Source organism: Candoia aspera, chromosome 6, assembly GCF_035149785.1.
Source record: "Candoia aspera isolate rCanAsp1 chromosome 6, rCanAsp1.hap2, whole genome shotgun sequence".
Classification (NCBI taxonomy): domain Eukaryota; kingdom Metazoa; phylum Chordata; class Lepidosauria; order Squamata; family Boidae; genus Candoia; species Candoia aspera.
This window is the reverse complement of record NC_086158.1, coordinates 20784743-20806301: the sequence shown is the minus strand read 5'-3', so window position 1 is coordinate 20806301 and position 21559 is coordinate 20784743. Positions and strand designations below refer to the sequence as shown.

Sequence of the window (21559 nt, the reverse complement as noted above, 5' to 3'; positions counted from 1 at the left end):
TTTCAGTTTTGCCTTTAATATCATTCCCTCAAGTGAGCAGTCTGGCTTTATTTCCTGGAGGATGGACTGGTTGGATCTTCTTGCAGTCCAAGGCACTCTCAGAATTTTCCTCCAACACCACAGCTCAAAGGCATCTATCTTCCTTCGCTCAGCCTTCCTTATGGTCCAGCTCTTGCAGTGTGATGTCTCTGCTCTTAACTATTTTATCGAGATTTGTCATTGCTCTTCTCCCAAGGATTAAGCGTCTACTGACTTCCTGACTGCAGTCAGCATCTCCAGTAATCTTCACACCTAGAACTACGAAGTCTTTCACTGCTTCTACATTTTCTCCCTCTATTTGCCAGTTATCAATCAAGCTGGTTGCCATAATCTTCGTTTTTTTGAGGTTTAGCTGCAAGCCAGTTTTTGCGCTTTCTTCTTTCACCTTCATCATAAGGCTCCTCAGTTCCTCTTCGCTTTCAGCCATCAAAGTGGTATCATCTGCATATCTGAGATTGTTAATGTTTCTTCCAGCGATTTTGACTTCAGCCTTGGATTCCTCAAGCCTAGCTTGTTGCATGATGTGTTCTGCGTACAAGTTGAATAGGTAGGGTGAGAGGATACAGCCCTGCCGTACTCCATTCCCAATCTTAAACCAGTCCGTTGTTCCGTGCTCTGTTCTTACTGTTGCTACTTGGTCATTATACAGATTCTTCAGGAGGCAGACAAGATGACTTGGTATCCCCATACCACTAAGAACTTGCCACAAGTTGTTATGGTCCACACAGTCAAAGGCTTTAGAATCATCAATAAAACAGAAATAGATGTTTTTCTGAAACTCCCTGGCTTTTTCCATTATCCAGTGGATATTGGCAATTTGGTCCCTAGTTCCTCTGCCTTTTCTAAACCCAGCTTGCACATCTGGCAATTCTCGCTCCATGAATTGCTGAAGTCTACCTTGCAGGATCTTGAGCACTGCCTTACTGGCATGTGAAATGAGTGCCACTGTTCAATAGTTTGAACATTCTTTAGTGTTTCCCTTTTTTGGTATGGGGATATAAGTTGATTTTTTCCAATCTGATGGCCATTCTTGTGTTTTCCAAATTTGCTGGCATATAGCATGCATTACCTTGACAGCATCATCTTGCAAGATTTTGAACAGTTCAGCTGGGATGCCGTCGTCTCCTACTGCCTTGTTATTAGCAATGCTTCTTAAGGCCCATTCAACCTCACTCTTCAGGATGTCTGGCTTTAGCTCACTGACCACACCGTCAAAGCTATCCCCGACATTGTTATCCTTCCTATACAGGTCTTCCGTATATTCTTGCCACCTTTTCTTGATCTCTTCTTCTTCTGTTAGGTCCTTGCCATCTTTGTTTTTGATCATACCCATTTTGGCCTGGAATTTACCTCCAATGTTGCTAATTTTCTGGAAGAGGTCCCTTGTCCTTCCTATTCTATTGTCTTCTTCCACTTCCACACATTGCTTGTTTAAAAATAATTCCTTATCTCTTCTGGCTAACCTCTGGAATTTTGCATTTAATTGGGCATATCCCCCCCTATCACTGTTGCCTCTTGCTTTCCTTCTTTCTTGGGCTACTTCTAGTGTCTCAGCGGACAGCTATTTTGCCTTCTTGGTTTTCTCTTTCTTTGGGATGTATTTTGTTGCCGCCTCCAGGACAATGTTGCGAACTTCCCTCCATAGTTCTTCCGGGACCCTACCTACTAAGTCCAGTGCCTTAAATCTATTCTTCACCTCCACTGCATATTCCTTAGGAATATTAGTGAGCTCATATCGAGCTGGTCTGTGGGTCTTCCCTAATCTCTTTAGTCTGATCCTAAATTGTGCAATAAGAAGTTCGTGATCTGAACTACAGTCAGCTCCAGGTCTTGTTTTTACCGACTGTACAGATGTCCGCCACCTTTGGCTGCAAAGGATGTAGTCAATCTGATTTTGGTGTTGTCCATCTGGTGAAGTCCATGTATAAAGCCGTCTCTTAGGTTGTTGGAAGAGAGTGTTTGTTATGCAGAGTGAGTTGTCTTGGCAAAATTCTTTCAGCCTATGTCCTGCTTCGTTTTGTTCTCCCAGGCCATGCTTACCTGTAATTCCAGGTGTCATTTGACTGCCCACCTTAGCATTCCAGTCTCCTGTGATGAAAATAACATCTCTTTTAGGCGTGTTGTCCAGTAGGTGCTGCAGATCCTCATAGAACTGCTCTACTTCAGCTTCTTCAGCATCTGTGGTTGGGGCGTATATTTGGATCACTGTGATGTTAGATGGCTTGCCCTGAATTCGAATTGAGATCATTCTGTCGTTTTTTGGGTTGTATCCAAGCACTGCTTTAGCCACTTTACTATTAATTATGAAGGCTACTCCATTTCTTCTATGGTCCTCTTGTCCACAGTAGTAGATCTGGTGGTCATTTGATGTGAAGTGGCCCATTCCAGTACATTTCAGTTCACTGACGCCCAAAATGTCTATCTTTAATCTTGACATCTCACCAATAACCACATCCAATTTGCCCTGGCTCATAGATCTTACATTCCAGGTTCCAATGGTGTGTTGATCCTTAGAACATTGGATTCGTTGTCCTTTCGGCTTTGAGCTAGCTGCGTCATCACGTCTGGGGCTAGTTGAACTCCTCCTCTGTTCCTCCCCAGTAGCATTTTGACCATCTTCCGACCTGGGGGTCTCATCTTCCGATGGTATACCGACATATCTCTGGTTGTAGTGATCCATTTAGTTTTCACGGCAAGAATACTTGGGTGGGTTGCCATTACCTTCCCCAGGGATCACATTTAGTCTGACCTCTCTGTCATGACCTTCCCGTCTTGGGTGGCCCTTCACAGTTTAGCTCATAGCATCATTGAGGTGCTCAAGCTCCAGCACCACGACAAGGTAACAATCCTTTGCTGAAGTCTTTCTCTTATACACCACCCATTTCACTATAAAAGTGATTCTGGGAGGCTTACAAATAAAGAAGTAATTTTTTTTTATAAAAATACAAAAAATACAAAAGATAGAAGATAAAAGAGGAAAACTAAAAGGCATAGAGATTGTCTTCAAACCACCAACCGCCCTCCCCCAGGGCTGCTTATCACTCTTGGATCCCCAAGCTAGTTGGCAGAGCCAGGTCTTAACACTCTTCCTGAAGGCCAGAAGAGTGGAGGACAACCTGACACCAGGGGGCAAGATATTCCAAAGGGTGGGCCAATGGCAGAAAAGACTCTCCTCCTCGACCCCACCAGTCAAAATTCTTTAGCTGACCGTAACATGCCCTTCCTGCCAGACTGGGTGGGACAGGTCAATGTGATTGGGACGAGACGGTTCCTCAAGTAACCTAGGCCCATGCCATGAAGGGCTTTAAAGGTCTTAACCACCACCTTGAATTGGACCCAGAAGCACACCAGCACCCAATGCAGCTCACTCAGCAGAAGTGTACATGCACTGCCCTAGAGGCACCCATAACTGCCTGTGCCACCACATTCTGCACCAGCTGCAGTCTGGATACTTTTCAAGGCTAGCCCGATATAAAGCACATTGCAGTAGTCCATATGGGAGATGACCAGGGCATGAGTGACTGAGAGAAGGGATTCCTGATTCTACACTATGATTTATTATCACATACTACCACAATGATTAGTCCAAAGATTCCATTACTTCCTAATATATTTGAATTATATTCAAGAAAATCAGATATTTTGGCCAATCAATATAAAATTAGGAATTTTACAGAAATTCTGTCAATGGAAAATTGAGCAGAAACTTCATGCTGACAGTGCATGGGCTCACATTCACTTCCTTAAAAAAACCCCAACAATCCCCAACTATTACTCTTGTCAGTTTTTAGAATATTCTCTTCTCCCCTTGGGCTTTTACACTGGGCTATAAGAAACAGACTTCACTTGTTCAGCACAGAAATACAGAGGGCTGTCCTGACCAGAGCACTCTATTCTTTTATAAGCACCACTATTAGAGAAACAGAGTCAAGGAGGACAGGGAAAATAAACAAACAGACAAACCAACCAACCAACCAACCATATACAGCACAGAAACCTGGGGTAAACTACAACCCCCTAATTAGGTGGAGGTTCCCACTTCTGGCATGAAAAGAATTGATTTGTATATACTAGTATATTCTTGAATAAAACAAAACAAATCCAGAATATACGTGGTTCTATTTAATTAGAGGTTTTGTAGAAGTTATGTGTATACATGAATGCATTAGCAATGATTAACTTACTGGATTGAACTACAGCCTGTGTTTGTTCAGAGGTTCCAGATGCAATATTTGTCAGGGCCCATGCTGCTTCAAATTGTAAAGATGGGCTAAAGATAATAATTAAACACATACAGAGAGACAAGGAATTAGTCTTCATTTCAGTATTTTCAAAAATCTGCTATTTAAAAAGTGTGCTTTTAAGGTACATACTCACTTATCATCTCTTTCAAGACAATGCACTAATATAGGTAATATTCCAGACTTTATTAAGTCATCAATTGGTGGATTGCGATCACTGGAGAGTAGTTTTCTGTTTAAAAACATACAGTAGTGGATCAAATTTGCATGCTAAATTCAGTTTCTTCCACATGGGCTTTCAATAAATCCTTAGATCCAAAATTACTACATCCAAATGAACTGATACTAGTCATCCAACATTTCAAAATGTTTCCTATCTTAATATAAAATAAAATGAGTTATTCTGATATTTTTCTCATTAATGATCTGCTTGAAATATAAATTAGTTACATATTTTTCTTCATACTATCTGAAAGTTCAAAATACTGTAAATAAAATAATGAAAATGTGCATTAGGTAGGCAAGACTGAAGCCTGCTTAAACTCTAACCAGATCTCTCAGAAGGAAATATAAAGTGGGCATAGCAGACAACTGTCTGATAGAGGCATATAAATGATGAATCTGATGAAACAGTTAGAAGTAAAAAACCATTAAATCAGCGCCAGTGATCCTTTAAGTATCACCTTGTTGTCTGCTTACAAAACTGCCTTTAGAAGCATTCTTTTTGGATTCACTACCTTTTCTTTCTAGGCATTTATACAAAAGATGTTAGGGCTCCATTTCATCTCTTTTTATATAAAAATTATGCTATCAGCTTTTAAACATACTTTGTCGGAGAATCTATTGATCAGTTCATGTTTATACAGCAAAAGAAATTCATCTTTTCATCTTAAGAGAAGCAGTCGAATCAAAATCAGTACAATCACAATTTCTGTTAATAAACTATATTACAATGGGAAACTTAACAATTTAATTGATTAAAATTCCATCTTACCTTGCAGCCTGTACTGCACTTAACTGGATTCCTTGGTTGTCACTTGAAGCATTCTATGAAATAAACCCATTAATTAATTTTGCAGTCAGAACTCCTAAAATATGAACAATTTCACTGCATATAAAAAAAATGGAAACAGATATTTACCTGAACTATTGCCTCCAGCGATGTATTTTGCTGTAACAGAGATACTGAAGTGTTAGGAATACTTTTTAAAAAAAACAAAATAAAACAAAAGGGCCTATTGTATATTGTACTTATTCTTACCACTCTGAAGTCACCATCTATATCAGAATCTTCACAGATATCTTCATGAGGTACATTTCTTCTTTTTAACAGATGCTCATCTCTTTTGTTCTTTTGAATACAAAATATAAAATTACCTTCTGGAAATATTTGGAAAATGCTTTCCCCAATGTTTTGAAAACACATTACAAATTTATAAACTAAAAAAGCATTCTCAATATAAAATAAGGGTAAAGAACAAGAGGCATTGTAGTTATTTTTATAATTCTCTATAACTAAGTGCAGCACACAAAATAAAACAATTAATACAGTAATATATTACAATCAATTGTAACATCTATCAAATAAACAGTCTCTAAACTAAAAGGCCCACGGCATGTAGTATTAACCTCTATTCACACACTGCACATAAATGGAAATACTTTTATTTTACATTATTCTTTCCCTATTTCAAAGTTTTAGATCTAAATAAATAAATATCCAGCAAACCCAGATTCTATTCCTTCTGCCACTGACTGAAGCAAGTTGAAGAGAAAGGAGAAGGGACGAGGGGGTGTCAGTTAAGTAAATACTGCTGTCTGTCTGATATATAAGCTTCCTGCTGGGTTTAAATACTTTACTATAGAAAAATTAAGAATTCACTGGTGGTAGTGTAATACTTTAACCTTTCTTTTTCAGGCAAGTTGTCAAATGCAGAAAAGTGCTGCATGAACATGCATGACTAGCACGGCAATACTGTCCAAACTTTCAGGTCACCAAATGCAGAAAATGTCCATGTGCCTTATGAAGAAAACTCAATCCAATTATATTTTAGCTGCCCTTATACTGTTCATATGCTCAATGAACTGAATTCACTGTTGTTGCTTCATTGTCAGACCCAGTTTTGGAGCTGTTATGCAGGCAGGGCAGGTTGTAGGTAGCATACAATGCTGCTTCCATTGTTTGCATAATGAATACTTAAAATGTTTTAAATTGTGATCTGTGTGGGCTGTTTTGTTCCAAAATAAAAAAAAATCCCTTATTTTGTGCATGTTTCTGTTATTTATAAGACCCTCCACTGATAACAAAATATAGATACTTTTAACTTGATCAAAAGTGGTGATCATTAACACAGGGGAAGAGAAGTTCCTCATATCTATGACAATTGTGGCACCCATGTTGTGCTGGACTGAGCCAATGTTAATTCTAAAATTATGTGATGAATATATTAATCCTTACCTTTCTTAATTCCACAACAACTTCATTTCGCTGTCTTCTCATAGTCTGTTGAATTAAAATATTAAAGAGTTACATCCCACTCCAAATATTTGCTGAAGTATAGTGTGTAAATATGAGATCTTTAAAAATTATTTCTTCAAATTATTTGCCACATGAAATTCAAGCTGAATTCAAAGTGAAACTTTACAGAGCATAGGGGTTCTACAATATAATTTCTGTTATATTTGAATGAACTAGTCCCAAGACTTAGAAATGAGTATTTACTTTTTGAAAAACTGATGAAAGGGAAATTTATTCAAACAATTAAAGTAATTAAATTGCACTTGGTTATTAAAATGGAAATACTGTTTCAGTGTGGTTGATCATTACATACACTAATATATAATCTGTCTATATTAGAAAGAAAATAGCTCTCTCTTTAATGTCATATATTAAATACAGTTTAGTATTATGCAAATCAATAAATCTTTTCCTGGGTTTCCTATAACATTTTTTCCCTTAATCTATCAGTACAAAGTAATGAAGCAAGCCAGCATCATCAACCAGAAAAAACAGCATTCACAGTTTTAAATTGTTTATTATTATAAAACAAAACCTAGTTTAAGTCATATATGTAGAACTAGAATGAAATCGCCTTAAGTTGACCTCAGTTCTTTGTGATTTTGTGGATGCTTCTATGTGGCCAACAGTGTGGAAGCCTTATCTGCCTTTTTAAAGGATTTTTTTTATCACTTCCTCCCTCCATTCTACCCTACAGTCCTAAACCATCTGATCCCAGTTTTTCTATTGGTATCCTACAGATTTTTAGTACAGTGTATTAAGCAAGAGAAGTCATGCAAAATTTTATGAGATGTTTTAATTGTCTAAATTAGTAGTAATCTCACATAAACTCTTACTACACTTTTGAGAGAGGACATTTCTCATCATTTCATCCACATGGTAGAATGTGCAACTTATCAGATCAGTTCAGGAAAGCTGGCCAGCCTGGATCTTTCTCTTAAGAAAATCTGCTATTGGGAAAGCCATCAAGAATTTCAGGCTTTCTTTTTTTCTCAGAAGTGAAGCTCTCACTATCCACATCGTACAATTTCAGAGTTTCAAGAAGGGCGTATTTTCAAGGTAAGAAACGTCTATGTCTGTATCTACATAGACATAGATCTGAACAGCCATAAAGTGGGAACTGCAATTTCTTAACAGGAATGTCCTGTTCAAGTAATCAGCTACACTAAAAAGCTCCCATTTTACCTCAGCTGGGAGGATTCATTTGTTTTTGTTTTTGCTGTGCTCTGAAAGGCTCTGATCTGATTCTAGCTAGCAACCTTAAACAAGCATATATGCAGAACAGTTATATAATTAAAGAGAAGACAGTAACGGAGAATATTAAAGATTCCTATATAAAGAAGGAAACATTTGAACCCTCAAATATATCCCCTCAAATCCTAAACCATGCTCCTAGACATTCTATTAGCAGTTTGAATAGAACAAACCTTTCCATCTCAGATTAGTATTTTCAATGTTCTAGAAACTGATGCCTGTTTGTCACACTGTTGTGTGGGCTTACTTATTCTTATTCTATAAATATATATATATGCTAACATACTTAGAGACCCCCAAGTATGTAGAAACAATTTATTTGTTAAGTTATCCCAATACAGTATTTGTCAGATATTAAAGTATTCAAATTGTTAGAAGGAATAATGTCAGGTTTACTCACAAGACATGGAAAGAAATGTATGTATGTATGTATGTATGTATGTATGTATATATATATCTGGAGCTCATTGCTAAGCTCATGTTGGTTTTAACTGCACCTTCTGTTCCTATTCATTTCCTCTTTCAGATTACAGGAGGGAATTAAAATCTTAATTTTGCAGGCCAGGGTTCCAAGCCTTTGGGGGCTGGTAAGCAAATTAGACATTCTGAAAACATGCTGTATTCTCTCATACAAGACAGATTTCATGGAAGGTGTTTTCAGCCACAAAACACAAGTAAGCTAAAAGGCTAGGAAAAAAAAAGTTATTCCAAAAACAAGGCCTGTATGAAGCTTAGGTTCAAACACATGAACTCCAACAGACCCACATTTTTTGTTACAACACCAATTTCAAATGGGGCAGGGAATCTACCAAGCCCTGAGGAATGTACAGTATGTGTGAGCACACAGGCTCCTATGGACAATATGTTAAGGATTTCAGCATTAACGAAACCAACTAAACTGTTTCCATTATGATTAGCCCCTGGACTAGAGAGTATGCATAACTCTGTGAGTAAAGAATTACATTGTCAGTTAGCTCATGAAATAAAAAAGCCGAATCTAATAATTGTTTCCATGTCAGCCCCCACTGCAGAAAATTAAAGACAAAAGAGGTGTCAGTGAAGTTTCATTATCTACCCATCCATCCACCCTCAGAAAAGCTTTTAACTAATCTAAACATGTTTTTTTTAAAAAGAGGAATTAATGATTTATGTTAATATTCAAACCTAAACATAGAGGATCTATATTAATCATAGACCATCTACCTACCATAGACCATCTACCTAGCCCAATAGGGCTCCTAATCAGAGAAAGAACCATGTTTTGCTGAATACAGACATAATATCTTTACACACCTTCCCATCCAATGAAACAAGTGGGGAGGAAGTGTGTCAACAGATTTTGACACTACATGTCTATATAGTGCTATTATAATCTAAAATAATAAAATTCATGATCTATAATATGAATAATTCACTTTAACAAAATAAGCAAATACTTAGGCAAGGAAAGACACTTCAGAGTATCTCCACAGTTAATATGTCTTAAAACATTCTAGGCAGCAGCACTATAACTTAATAATTTAACTGAGGTTTTTTTTTTTAATTATCCCTTTATTATTTTTATAAATAACTCAAGGTGGCAAACACACTTAATACTCTTTCCTCCTCCTATTTTCCCCACAACAACAACCCTGTGAGGTGAGTTGGGCTGAGAGTGCACGACTGGCCCAAAGTCACCCAGCCGGCTTTCATGCCTAAAGTGGGACTAGAACTCTCAGTCTCCTGGTTTCCAGCCTGGAGCCTTAACCATTCATGTTTTCTTGTCCAAAGCTGGTAATCACCCAGAAGTTATATTAAGAATTTACTACAGGACAGCACAAACCTATTTGGAATAAAATTCTGAATTTAATCAGATATTATCACTAAAGTCTTTAATTTAAGGAGAAATGACCATTCAAAATGGAAGAATTTGAGACTACAGTGAGAACCACTGAAAATTAAAGCATTCCAAGTTTCTTTTCTAAAGCTGTGACAACTAAACACATACAGTACCTTTTAGAGATTTACCTAGTCTAATCTCTGGCAAACTTCAATTTTACATTAAAAAAAACTTTGAAAAATAAAAATAAAATGTGATTTTTCCCCCTCTATGGAAAGAGCATGAAACAAAGTACACAAGGTCCACCTAATTTATTCAGAGTTAAAAAATACCCATAAAAGTAACTATCACTGATATTAATTAAAACATTTGTTGTAGACTGCTGTAACATTACTTAATTCTGGAAGTTTATTCCTGCATCTATTGTGGTGTTGGGTGCTACTAATAATCTCATTTATGGTGGATATTTTTAGTTTTAAAAACCCAGCATACAGGAGCATGCCTGAAAGCCTTCCACATTAAAAACTTCCTTTTTAGCAAATGAAGATGACCTTCAGTAGGGTTTCACTTCTTTCTAGCTTTCTACATCAACCAAGATAGCTATGTGCTGCCATCTAGCTAAAGTGTTGCATTTTACAATGTATGCAGTTTAGACTATGGTTTGCTATGCACTATAGACATTTCCTGTGTATGGTATTAACTTTCCACTGGAAAGGAGATCCAGTGGAAAGTATCTGTCAGTTTGACTCAAAGGGGTGCACACACACACAAAGAGAAACAAAATAGCCCTTTATGTACTTTTTATAAATCTTAATAAAACCACTGACTCATCAGAATTTTCTGCAATTGAAAGAAAATCTTGTTGAAGAAACTCAAAATATCTCTAAAGACTAGATAAAAAGGCACTATGGTCTATGGCTAGAGAATCTCGCTATTGGCAAATTCACAGTTTGTATCAAAACTATCTGGATTGGAAAAATGCTTTGAGATGGTCTATTTAGACCTCAAAAATAGCAAAAAGTAGACAAAATTATCTATCACTTTCAGTACTTTGCATTCACTGTGAATTCTCTAAACATGCTGGATGTGGCCTTAGCTTTGCCTTTTTAATGTTTAATATTAACCCCAATTTTTCATCTTCCATGTTTACTTTCATAATGAATTATTTTGTTAATGGTCTTTTGTTTCAGCTGTGTGGTATCATCTGCATATTTCCTGTATGTTACTGTTAGCATTTCAACCTCCAGTTTTGATTCTAGCTGTCACCTCTTTCAGCCTTTTAATTCACTAATATTATGTAACAGATATGGGACAAAACATGCATTCTTGCATCACTCTCTTCTCTATTGTGAACAATTTTCTCCAAATGCAGTTCTTATTCTAACTTCTTATAAAACTAGTATAAAGGATCTTCAAACGATAATCAAGCATTCTGGCATGCCCATTAGTCTTAGTATATTTCAAATTCTGGCATGAAGTATAAAACAAAGGCATTGTTTGTAGTAAATAAAGCAAAGGTAAACCTCTTCCTTAAAATTCTCTTTCTCTCTCAATTATCCACTATACATTAAGTATCTGTTTGTGGATCCCTCTGCCTTTTCTGAAACCTGTATGCTCCTTTCTCATTTTCCCATATAGAGCTCTATTCTTTGTAATAGAAAGACCTGTACAGGGAACTGGTTAATTATTCGGTAATGCATACATTGCCTTCCATTTCCTGTCTTAGGGATGAATATATACAGTCTTATTACCTTCTTTTCTCTTAAGAAAAACAAGTTAAAAAAAACCTGTACAGGGAACTGGTTAATTATTCGGTAATGCATACATTGCCTTCCATTTCCTGTCTTAGGGATGAATATATACAGTCTTATTACCTTCTTTTTTTTGGTACAGAACTTAATAGCATTTTAAATGCCTCGTCTCCAGGTTTAAACAGCTCAACAACTATTTCATCTACATCTGATGTTTATTTGACATATAGTCTATTGCCACTTACATCTCACAGGCTACTGGAGTAAGTTCCTGAAAATATATTTTTCTCTCTACAAACGACATGTATTTGACAGTCCTCTATTTTAAAAGGTTTGGATGCAACAGACAAAAGTTGAGTCCAGACAGCCTTCTGAATCAAAGGTGAATTTTGATAAATTGAGATTTTGATTTTACATTTCTGGGACAGAACTACAAAGATCAGGGGAGTGGACAGTTAGTGACAGGTTCAGTAAAAGCAGTGGGAAGCACCTGCCCAGAGGAAGAGCAAGCCAGAGATTACTGGTAGGAATGTCTTGGGAAGACAGGGATGGGTGGACTAGCAGGAAGTTTGGCTGCAGTACTGCGAAGGTGGGAGCCAAGTGAAAAAGGGCTTGGAAGCAACAAAGAGGTAGACTGGTGCCCTTGTCTCCAGGAGGAAATATTAATAGAATACTGTGCAATGTTGGCTTGGAAAAAAGATATGTATGTACAAAATGGTTAATAGCTTTTGGGTTTAATGGACACTCCTTCCTCTTGAATGGCCTTAAATCAAGTTTTTACTATACTTCTCTCCTTCTATAATCCCATTTGTAAAGGGTTTCAATATATTTACATCTTCCTTTGATTTCAATTGCCTCTATCAGATCTATTCCATGATTACTCTTCAGTATTCCTATCTTAGGCTCACTTTTTCTTGACTTATTCTTTTAAAGCACCTTATTTCAATTTTCCTATATCCTTCTATTTGTTGATATTGCTGATTGAGATATAGTTCTTTATCCTTTGTTTGATAATGCAAAAGTTAACATTCAGTTGTCATAGATCCTTCTTGTCACTGAAGGCTTCCATCCTCCATCTTTCTCTGGCTATCATGATAGCTTTTCTGAAAGCTGCTTAGATATTTTCCACTTTAAAATGCTAGGATTTTTTTTTAACTGCTTCAGTTTTCAAAATGTCTGTTACCTCTTCAGGTTCACTTTCACGTAAGTTATGCAAAGCTATTCTTTATACTGATCTTATATCCAAGTGAAACCTTGCTGGGAATCTTCTCTTTATTTTTTTTTATTTAAACGAATAAATATATTTGACCACAATAATTCATGGTCTGTTCCACAAATCATAACTGGAAGTGGCTGATGAGGATGTATTTCTCCACAGTTTCTTCTTAAGTAGGAGATTTAATCCTGATGTTTCCTTCTGATGATGTCAAATACAGAACCTGTGCTTATGTTGCCTGAATAAAGTTTTGGTAATAAACTAAAAATTATATTTGGACAATACTATTAACTTAGTTTCCTGCTTTATTGTATTTACTCAATTAAAATCATCCTGCAGTCCCATTTCTTCAACTTTTGTACTCTAATCACCCATTAGCAATATTACGTCTTTTCCTGAAGTTGCATTTAACACATCTTGCAATTTGTCATACAATTGTTCAGTCTCTTCCACCAGTGTGTTTGTAGCAGGAACATATGCTTATGCAACATTGATGTTCACTAGATAACCACTAATTCCAATAGATTCTGCCATTTATAGGGATATAGCCAAGCACATTCTTAACAATATCCTTTTTGAATGTTATTGCCTCTCCATTACTTTGCATGGTCTCTTGCTCTGAAAAGCATAGCATGTAATATTCTATTTAAAGCGTTCAATTCAGGTTATCTTAAATGCACTTATTCCTAGAACTTCCAATCTGATGCATTTAATTTCTGCTTTCATACTTCCAAGTTATTCTTCTTTTATGCTTCTCACATTCTGTGTTCCAATTGTACATGCTCTGTTAAAATGAGGATTTAGTCTGGCCATATTTTCATTTCTAGATGTATTCATAAAGTTTAACATTCTTCCCCAGTAACTAGAATAGTTCCTTCCATTCTGGAAATCTTATCATATGGTACAAGAACCTGTCTAAACATTTCAGCCACATCCATATAGTTATCTTGGCAAAAATACTGAAGTAGTAGTCTATTGCCTTTTTCTAAGTCTGATTTTATTGTTCCTTATCCTAGGCTTCACTCGTCTCTCTAAAACCCTGACTTGCATAAATTCCTGTTGTGGATTACCCTTAGCTGCACCTCTCCCATACTGGGAAGGGTGACTTGAAGTTCCCACTAATATTATTCTTAGGGTCACTGAATTACTAAGTTCTCCAAGCACATCAAGATGGTAATCGTCCAAGAGGGCAAACCAATATGTTACAATGTAAAGATAAAATCTGATTACAGTGTAAGAGTCAATCGATCACCATCTGTACTAGCAAGCCAAGAAATTATTGCAGATGGCAGTGTTTTTAGTTCTATTAGAGAGAACACATGATAAAAAAACATCTCCCAGAATATCTTGAAACAACTATATGTAATTAGAAGTCTGTGTCCTCTGCATCTTTAAAAGGGATCCTATGATGCATCTCTCAGAATATGAGTTGTAGTTATTTAGAACAGCAAAGTATCTCATATAAGCCCTTAATCTGCCCACACTCCATCTGCAAACCAGGAAAAAAAGGGGATGGTCCATGCCTCCAAATTCTCTGCAACATGAAGGGGATCTACTGATGAGAGAGGGGCTAACAACATCCAATGGAACTACTGTACGATTATAATACCTGGAAAGTTTCTACGACAGTACATGATGCAACTGTGACACAATTTATTAAGAAAGGATTACAGCATAAACTGGCATAGAACAGTTTCATCTGAAACTTCACTGGATTCACCTCAATGAATCTAAAATCCATTTTGCAGTCACAGCTACTAAGCAGCTTTTCAAGACTGTTTACGACAGTACATTCAACTACACAGTACAGCTAATTAATTTAAAATAGCCCTCCTAAACCTAGTATCCTCCAGATGTGCTGGATTATAATTCCTATCATCCTTAACCACAGAGCCATAAAAATAATTTGATAGTAATCAAATTAGAGATAATAACAGAAGGTAACACATGCTATTTATTAGCATAAGTCTCTTTGCTGCTGCATTATCATATATAGTACATCTGACTATTAACTCACAAACCAAATAATGTCACAAAACTTAAAGACGACTCAAGAATGATATTCCCTCTGTAATTAAGATTTTTATTTTGAAATGCTGGGATCAGGAAGATTGTTTTCCACAGAAGAAGGAAAGCAGAATCCCCAGGTGCCCTTAAGTACCCACCTTTCATTATCCTCCTGCATGAAAAAAAGAGAATAGTCGTAAGAAGCAAAAGCAAGTTTTCATCAGCAAATATTGTGGTACTCCTAATTTTCTGCCTTCTGTTTATTGCAACTTAATCTACTCTCCTTAGTCTTTAGAAATGAATATGGATATCTCTTACAAGATTCAAACTGAACAAAATACAGACAAAAATACAAGTTAAATGAGTCTGCATGAGCTTTGGGTTTATATCTGCGGTGGACAATTTATGGCAGCTTGTGATTTTCAAGGATTAGTTCACCACTGGAGCACAGATTTATACCAAGTTTGTATTTAGTTAGGAACTATACAAACGTTTTAGTTATTAAAAATTCCCATCTCAAACCCAGAAAAACCATTTAAAAATCTCAGTCCTTCTGCTGCATGACAGAGCCATACCCACTTAGCCCAAACAGTGGCTCTTGACACTCCCTCACAGTTCAACTTTACAAAGAGATCAGAAGCATTCAGTTCCATTTGCTATCTAGCTTTTATTATGCAGATTTCTTTTCATCTAGTAGAATTATTAAAAACTGATGTTTTTATTTTTTAAATTATGTAAATACCAAAACCTTATCAAGGACTGGCAGATTAATTCCAGCATTTTTCAATTTTAGAATAAAACGTTCCCAATAAAAATTTCACAGAAGATGTTCAGCACAATTCTCATTTATGAAAAAAAATTAAAGTTCACATAAAATGCCATTAATATGTAAGCAAAATACCAGAATTCACAGCATTTCTCAGCATTATATCTCTCTTCTCTGAAGGAGCCCTGAAGTCAAGGGAATTAGTAGGTTAATGGCTTCACTAAAGAACCTTGGTACTATACTTCTCATGGAACCAAATTAATTAATCTCACGAAATTATATTTTTCACTAGAGATAAGATATTACTTGTAACCCTCTCTAAAGGAGAGCTGGTGTGAAATATTAGATATCTATTGAAAAATAAACCAATACTATATGTAGCAAGGCACTTTCTTGCCAGCTAAGCAAGTATACTAACAGATCCTTAAATATACAATATGAACTGACCATATTTTCAAAAGATTGTTTACTTGCCAGCCATCTGAGGGATGTAAGAAAGCAGCATACAATCCAAATAATATGCTGTTCAGATGCATGATAAATACCATGTTATAACAGAGGTAGAAATGGCAGCAAGAATTCATGAAAATCAAGACTGAAGTAGGAAACTTCATGACCATGCTATACTAGATTGTAGCTCATACTTATTATTTTGTTCAATACTGGCAAAAACTTTGATACTGCGTATTTTAGATTATCTTGTGGTGTAAATCAATCAACCCAGCAACATGACAACACCTACACAATTTTGGCCAATCTCAAAAAGCTAAACATGTGCTTAGTACTTGGATGGGACATCACTAGGAAATCCCAGGGCTACAGCCTAGGCAACGAAGTTGAAAAAATATCCCATAAGAAACCAATTCCATATTGCTGCTAAAGAACTACACAGACATGTCTCCAAAGTCACTAGGAGGCAAGCTCAATTTATCTTTTATGAACTCTCAACTTTGACGGCTTCTGTTAGACATAATGCAAAATTTGAGATAGAAATCTGAGAAACTGCAAACTGAGATGATATTCACATACAATTTAGAAGAATTTCTACTCAAATGAAACAATAACTACGCTGCTTACATTATAGTGCCTTTCATCATTGACCGTATCCAAAGGCAGTACTTGAGCAACCCTAGGAAACTGCTTTATTTTATTCATTAATTAGATTTATGTCCTGCTACAGCTTAAGGTATCTTACATGCAGAGTGACTGGGCCAATTTCACTTCATTTGTTTCCATGGCTGAAGCTAGGCTGAACCAGGGAATTCTTGAATAAGGTGAATGGTTTTCAGAACAGCCTCAATATTCAAATTTCAGTTTAAAAACTCATGGCACAAACACTTTACATGTAAAGTGTTGCAGTAAATACAATCAAAAGTAGGAACAAGTGAAACAATTTCAGGATGAAAATCGTCTGATTTATATTTACACTGCAGAATAGATGAAACTGTAGTACAACATAGTTTATTTTTAATAAAGAATTATTTAAACTATGTAGCATCTGAAAGAGATTTGTGCAACTCTGTGGCTCCCAGTCTGGTTCTTTTTGACAAGGTGCAGTTCACAGGAAAAACGGGGGAAAAAAAGAGAGGAGAAAAACAAGTCATCTGACAGGCCATTTCCATGTCAGGCAGCTGAGCGGTGTGGGCGGGGAGGAAGGGGCTCCTCCATCCGCCTCGGGCCCCTTCTTTTCTCGCCCTAACTTGGGCATCTAATTAAGGCCTCACTCTTCACCGCCTACCACACGTAGAAAAGGCGAGAGGGAAAGCATCCCCTTCCTGGTCCCTTTGAGCAAGAAAAACGGAACCTTCCATGTCGCCGCCGCCGCGAAGAGCAGCAGGCTAGGCCGCGGCCCTTCCCTGCCCAGGGTGTAGAGTGTCGACGCGTCCCTCGCGAGGAGAGGAAAGCCCAGCGAACCCCACCCTCCTTCCCCTTCCCCCTCCTCCCTCCCGGCGGAGGCTCCGGCCTCGCCTCGAGGCATTTAGGCAGGCAGGCCGGCCAGCCCACCGGCCGGCCAGCCGCCTGGCCCTGCCGTGGGAGATTAGCAGAGACGCCACAGCCAGCTGATCGCCGACCTCCAAACCCGCCGGTACCCCCGTCGGCGCGAGCGAGGGGCTGCTTCGGACCCCCCCTCAGGAAGGGGTGCCTACCTCCAGGTCGCGGCCTTTGTTCTTAAAGTTCTTCAGCCGTTGGTTGTCCAGCTTCTCGTTGTCGGCCATGGCGGGAGGCAGGGAGCGCGGCCTCTCTTCGTCCTCTTTTCTCCCTCCTCGTTCTCCCGGACCCGGCCGGGCCCTTCTTCCCGGCTCTACTGCCGCTTCTTCGTCGCTCGGCTTCCCTCAGCACCGCGGCGGTCTGGCCACCTTACCTCGAGCCGCCTTCCGCTCCGGCCTGGCCTGATGACAAACTAAGGCGGCAGCGGCCTCCCTCCCTATTCCAGCCGCTCCCGCTGCCTTACAGGCCTTTCTCAGGGCGGCGGAATGTGCCGGTAGCGAAGGGAAGAGAGCGAGCGAGAGAAAGGTGGGGGAGGGGAGGGGAGGGGACGGGCAGGGGGGCATGGGAGGAGGTTACAGCCTCGCTCTCAGATAGAGGGCAACGGCCACGCCTTCCCTCCCATCCAGCGCTGCCTCGTGATTGGCTATTCCTCAGCGGCGGGCGGGACGCCGGAGCCCTTGGGTGGAGAGACATACGCAAATGAAGGAGGGCGGAAAGGTGGAGCGGTCGGGAAGGAAAGGGAGAGTGGAAGGCCTGGCGCGCGCTCGCGGAGCTTTCGATTCTCCGCGCCAGGGGGAACCACGCACCCTTCTCCCCAACCAGATGGGGCCCCAGTAGTCATTTCAAGAGCAGAGGTGGCACAGATGGCTCTCGACGTGGACCAAAAAGCGGGGTTCCCTCGTTTACGCGCGGCAGAAGAATATTCAGCGATCCCCATGTTTCTTTGATGGGTTTCTGTCCCCCCCTCCATAGAGGAGGCAAATGATCTGGGCGGAGTCGGGAGCGCCTGCGTCTGTTGCCTTTCCTGCGACTGCGAAAGGCCGTTCAGAAAACGGCGGTATAATGGCTTTCTTGCAAGGCGCAGCGGGTTTGGCTCTAGGTTACTCGTGGAAAGTTGATATTTATATTTATTTAAATAAATGCATCTATTTTATTTCATCTATTTTATTCCTAAATGGCTTCGGGTGGCTTGCAGAATAAATGTATAAACATTAAAAATGTACAGTCGGGTGCAAATCAAGAGGGAAGAACACTTCTATGTACTTGTTCTTAACATGTTTTTAATTAAAAATTAGTTTAGAACATTTTCCTCACCTCTTCTAGTGTATTGATTTCTTAAAACAATTACTCATCTTTGTATTTAGGAGGCCAGAAGATCAACACAAGCAGCAACTATACTGGTAATATCAGGATTGTAATACTGTTGTTACAATTGTGATATTTTCTGGCGTGTATTTTGCAAACTTTTTAATAGGCCAATGTGTCTTTCCGTATTATCAGAGCTTTATGTTTTGGGCCCATTGTGTCTCTCAAAAAATGTTTCTCTTACTAGGTTTGAGAAATCTCAGCTGTTCAGAATAAATGCCTTATTGTCATCTAAAAAACAAACTCATATTTCAACTGCAGCAAAAAGATCATCTTTGATGTTAGTGTTTAGTATAACCAAGTAATGTACACTTGTTGTTTTGAGATGAAATGAACCTGAATGTGCGACAAACACCAGGTTCTTTTGCATTGTCCCAACTAAAGTTTAGAGAACAGTAAGAAACAAAACATGGAAGAAATGCAACCTGTAATTGAACATAGTTGTTTTGCCATTCCATTTCACAAATGAGACTTTGATTCTCAAGTTTTCTTTTGTCACTTTTTTATTGTGGGCACCTTGGAAGCATAGTTGCTTCCAAAGAATTATAAAAATTGATGACAGATAAAAGTCACAGTAGATTCTTCTTCCCCTTCCCCAATGAGTGTAGTTTACATGACAAATGTATCTTCTAGCACCTCAGACCACTATCATTCCTGCCCTTGGCAGTATTAATTATTTCTTTTACATTGCCTTCCCAGGTGAGCTCTGAACAGACCAACTGACAAGATGAAATTTTAAAACAATACAGTAGTTTTTCTATTTTATAATATAGAATTAATTAAAAAAAAAACCTAAATCAGTTAAAATAACTAGAGTTTTAAACAATCCAATTTATAAAATAAAGATGGACCTTCATTCCTTTGAAAGCACCTGGAATATCTGGATCATTTGTACCTGTATACAAACAGGGAGGGAACTACATGGCATCCCTTAACACAGCCTTTCTCAACCTTTTGACCTTGGACAAACCCTTGAAATATTTTTCAGGCCTCAGGGAACCCCTGCCTATTCAGACTCAAATATAGGCCAGAAGTTACAAAATTATTATATTCATTTCATGGGTAGGCCTGTATATTTGCATTAACAGTGTTCTTAAACTAAAAATAAGGAATGAAAGTTACCTCTTTAATGTGAAGTTGCCCAGATTTGAAATAGTTTTTTAAATAAATTGTGATCTCCCAAGGAACCCCTAGTGACCTCTCATGGAGCCCTAGGTTCCACAGAGCCCTAACTGAGAAACCCCGCCTTAGCATATTCTTCCACAAGGATGGGGTCAACACAGAAAATGCATGTTTTCTTGTGTCTACCACTGTACTATTTCATATTAGAATCTCCTGCAGGTATGCCTTAGGCTTTTTTTTTAAGTGCCACATGATTTTTGTTTTAGTGTACACTACTCATATATTTATGTTCATCCCTTGGAGCTACATGGAGCTGCCCTTGAAGACCTCTAGAAGTTACAACTGGTCCAGAATACAGTCACTTGAGGTGCTTCTTAATTCACCTGGATAAAACCACTATTGTGAGACATGCAGTGTTTACCAGTTAGCTTTTGAATGCAATTGAAGGTACTGGTTGTCACTTTTGAAGCTCAGCATGGCTCAGGCCTGGATACCTGCCAGTCCGCCTTCACCCAGCAGTTTCTGCCTGTCCAATGAGATCTGCAGGAAGAGATGTAGCAAGTTGCATCCTTGAAACAGTATTTCCATCAGGGTAATACTGTAAGGGCATTTCTGAAAGCCTTTGGTGAATTCCCATGCTTGCAATATGTGTTTAGCAGTATCTGGGAGTGCCATTCCTCCAGATGAATAGGAAGGATTTATTATTATTATTATTATTATTATTATTATTATTATTATTATTATTATTATTATAGTTTGTCTGGTTTATTTTTAATTTTTATAGGAATATTTTTATTCCAATGTTTGTATTATTTTGAAATGAATAGGAAGGATTAAATTAATCTCACTTGGGATTTGTGCTGGAGGAAATATGTCTTGGTAATATTGGGGTGCTATTAGTGCCACCCAATGTCAATTTTTGCTGCAAACTTGCAGGAACAGAACATTTTCTTTCTGAGAAAACTTCCAAGGAGCTTTTTTTGAGTTTTTTTTTTTTGAGGGGGGATTTATTGATATAGACCATATATTTTCAGCTTTGCCCAAATCAAAACCAATCTACTAATCTCCTACTTTCTATGTGTCAAATTTGATTTATCTAAAATGTGTGTTTTTAATTGTATAAGCAATTGAATATTTACAAAATAATGTTAAATTTTAGGAAGAAGATTTCTCTTATGATTTTACATATGAGGCACAAAATCATGAACTTGTAATGCTGCTGTTAAAACATTCAGAAATGTTTGCATGACAATAATTACAAATGACAAAATAATTACCTTTTGCTAATATTGTTGTTATTGTTTTAATGTGTTGTTAGTTGCCCAACAACAATGTGTTGTTAGTCACATTTGCAAGATGAGCAGCCATATAAATTTATTGATTAAATAAATAAGCTCTATTGAGCACATAATTTTATATAGAGACAGTTTTGTTTTCTTATAATTTGGAAGGCCTGCTTAGGACTAACATAT

The 21559-nt window shown here is 37.9% G+C and overlaps 1 protein-coding gene and 1 long non-coding RNA gene across 2 annotated transcripts in view; one reads left to right on the top strand and one right to left on the bottom strand.

Moving 5' to 3' along the window:
* The window catches only part of KPNA4 (karyopherin subunit alpha 4), a 35957-nt gene extending 17807 nt beyond the window's left edge, over window positions 1-18150 (bottom strand). The window contains exons 1-7 of the mRNA XM_063306493.1: window positions 17759-18150; window positions 6739-6783; window positions 5542-5631; window positions 5422-5451; window positions 5275-5327; window positions 4417-4512; window positions 4224-4309 (exon numbers count right to left, since the gene is read on the bottom strand). Coding sequence (XP_063162563.1) covers window positions 4224-4309; window positions 4417-4512; window positions 5275-5327; window positions 5422-5451; window positions 5542-5631; window positions 6739-6783; window positions 17759-17827 — 469 coding nt within the window. The 5' untranslated portion in view covers window positions 17828-18150. The remainder of the gene's footprint in view (window positions 1-4223; window positions 4310-4416; window positions 4513-5274; window positions 5328-5421; window positions 5452-5541; window positions 5632-6738; window positions 6784-17758) is intronic.
* A 5-nt stretch (window positions 18151-18155) lies between these two features.
* Window positions 18156-19842, top strand: LOC134499703 (uncharacterized). Its single transcript, XR_010068171.1, has 2 exons — window positions 18156-18657; window positions 19665-19842. It is a non-coding gene; the product is annotated as an uncharacterized LOC134499703 (long non-coding RNA).
* The last annotated feature ends 1717 nt before the right edge of the window (window positions 19843-21559 follow it).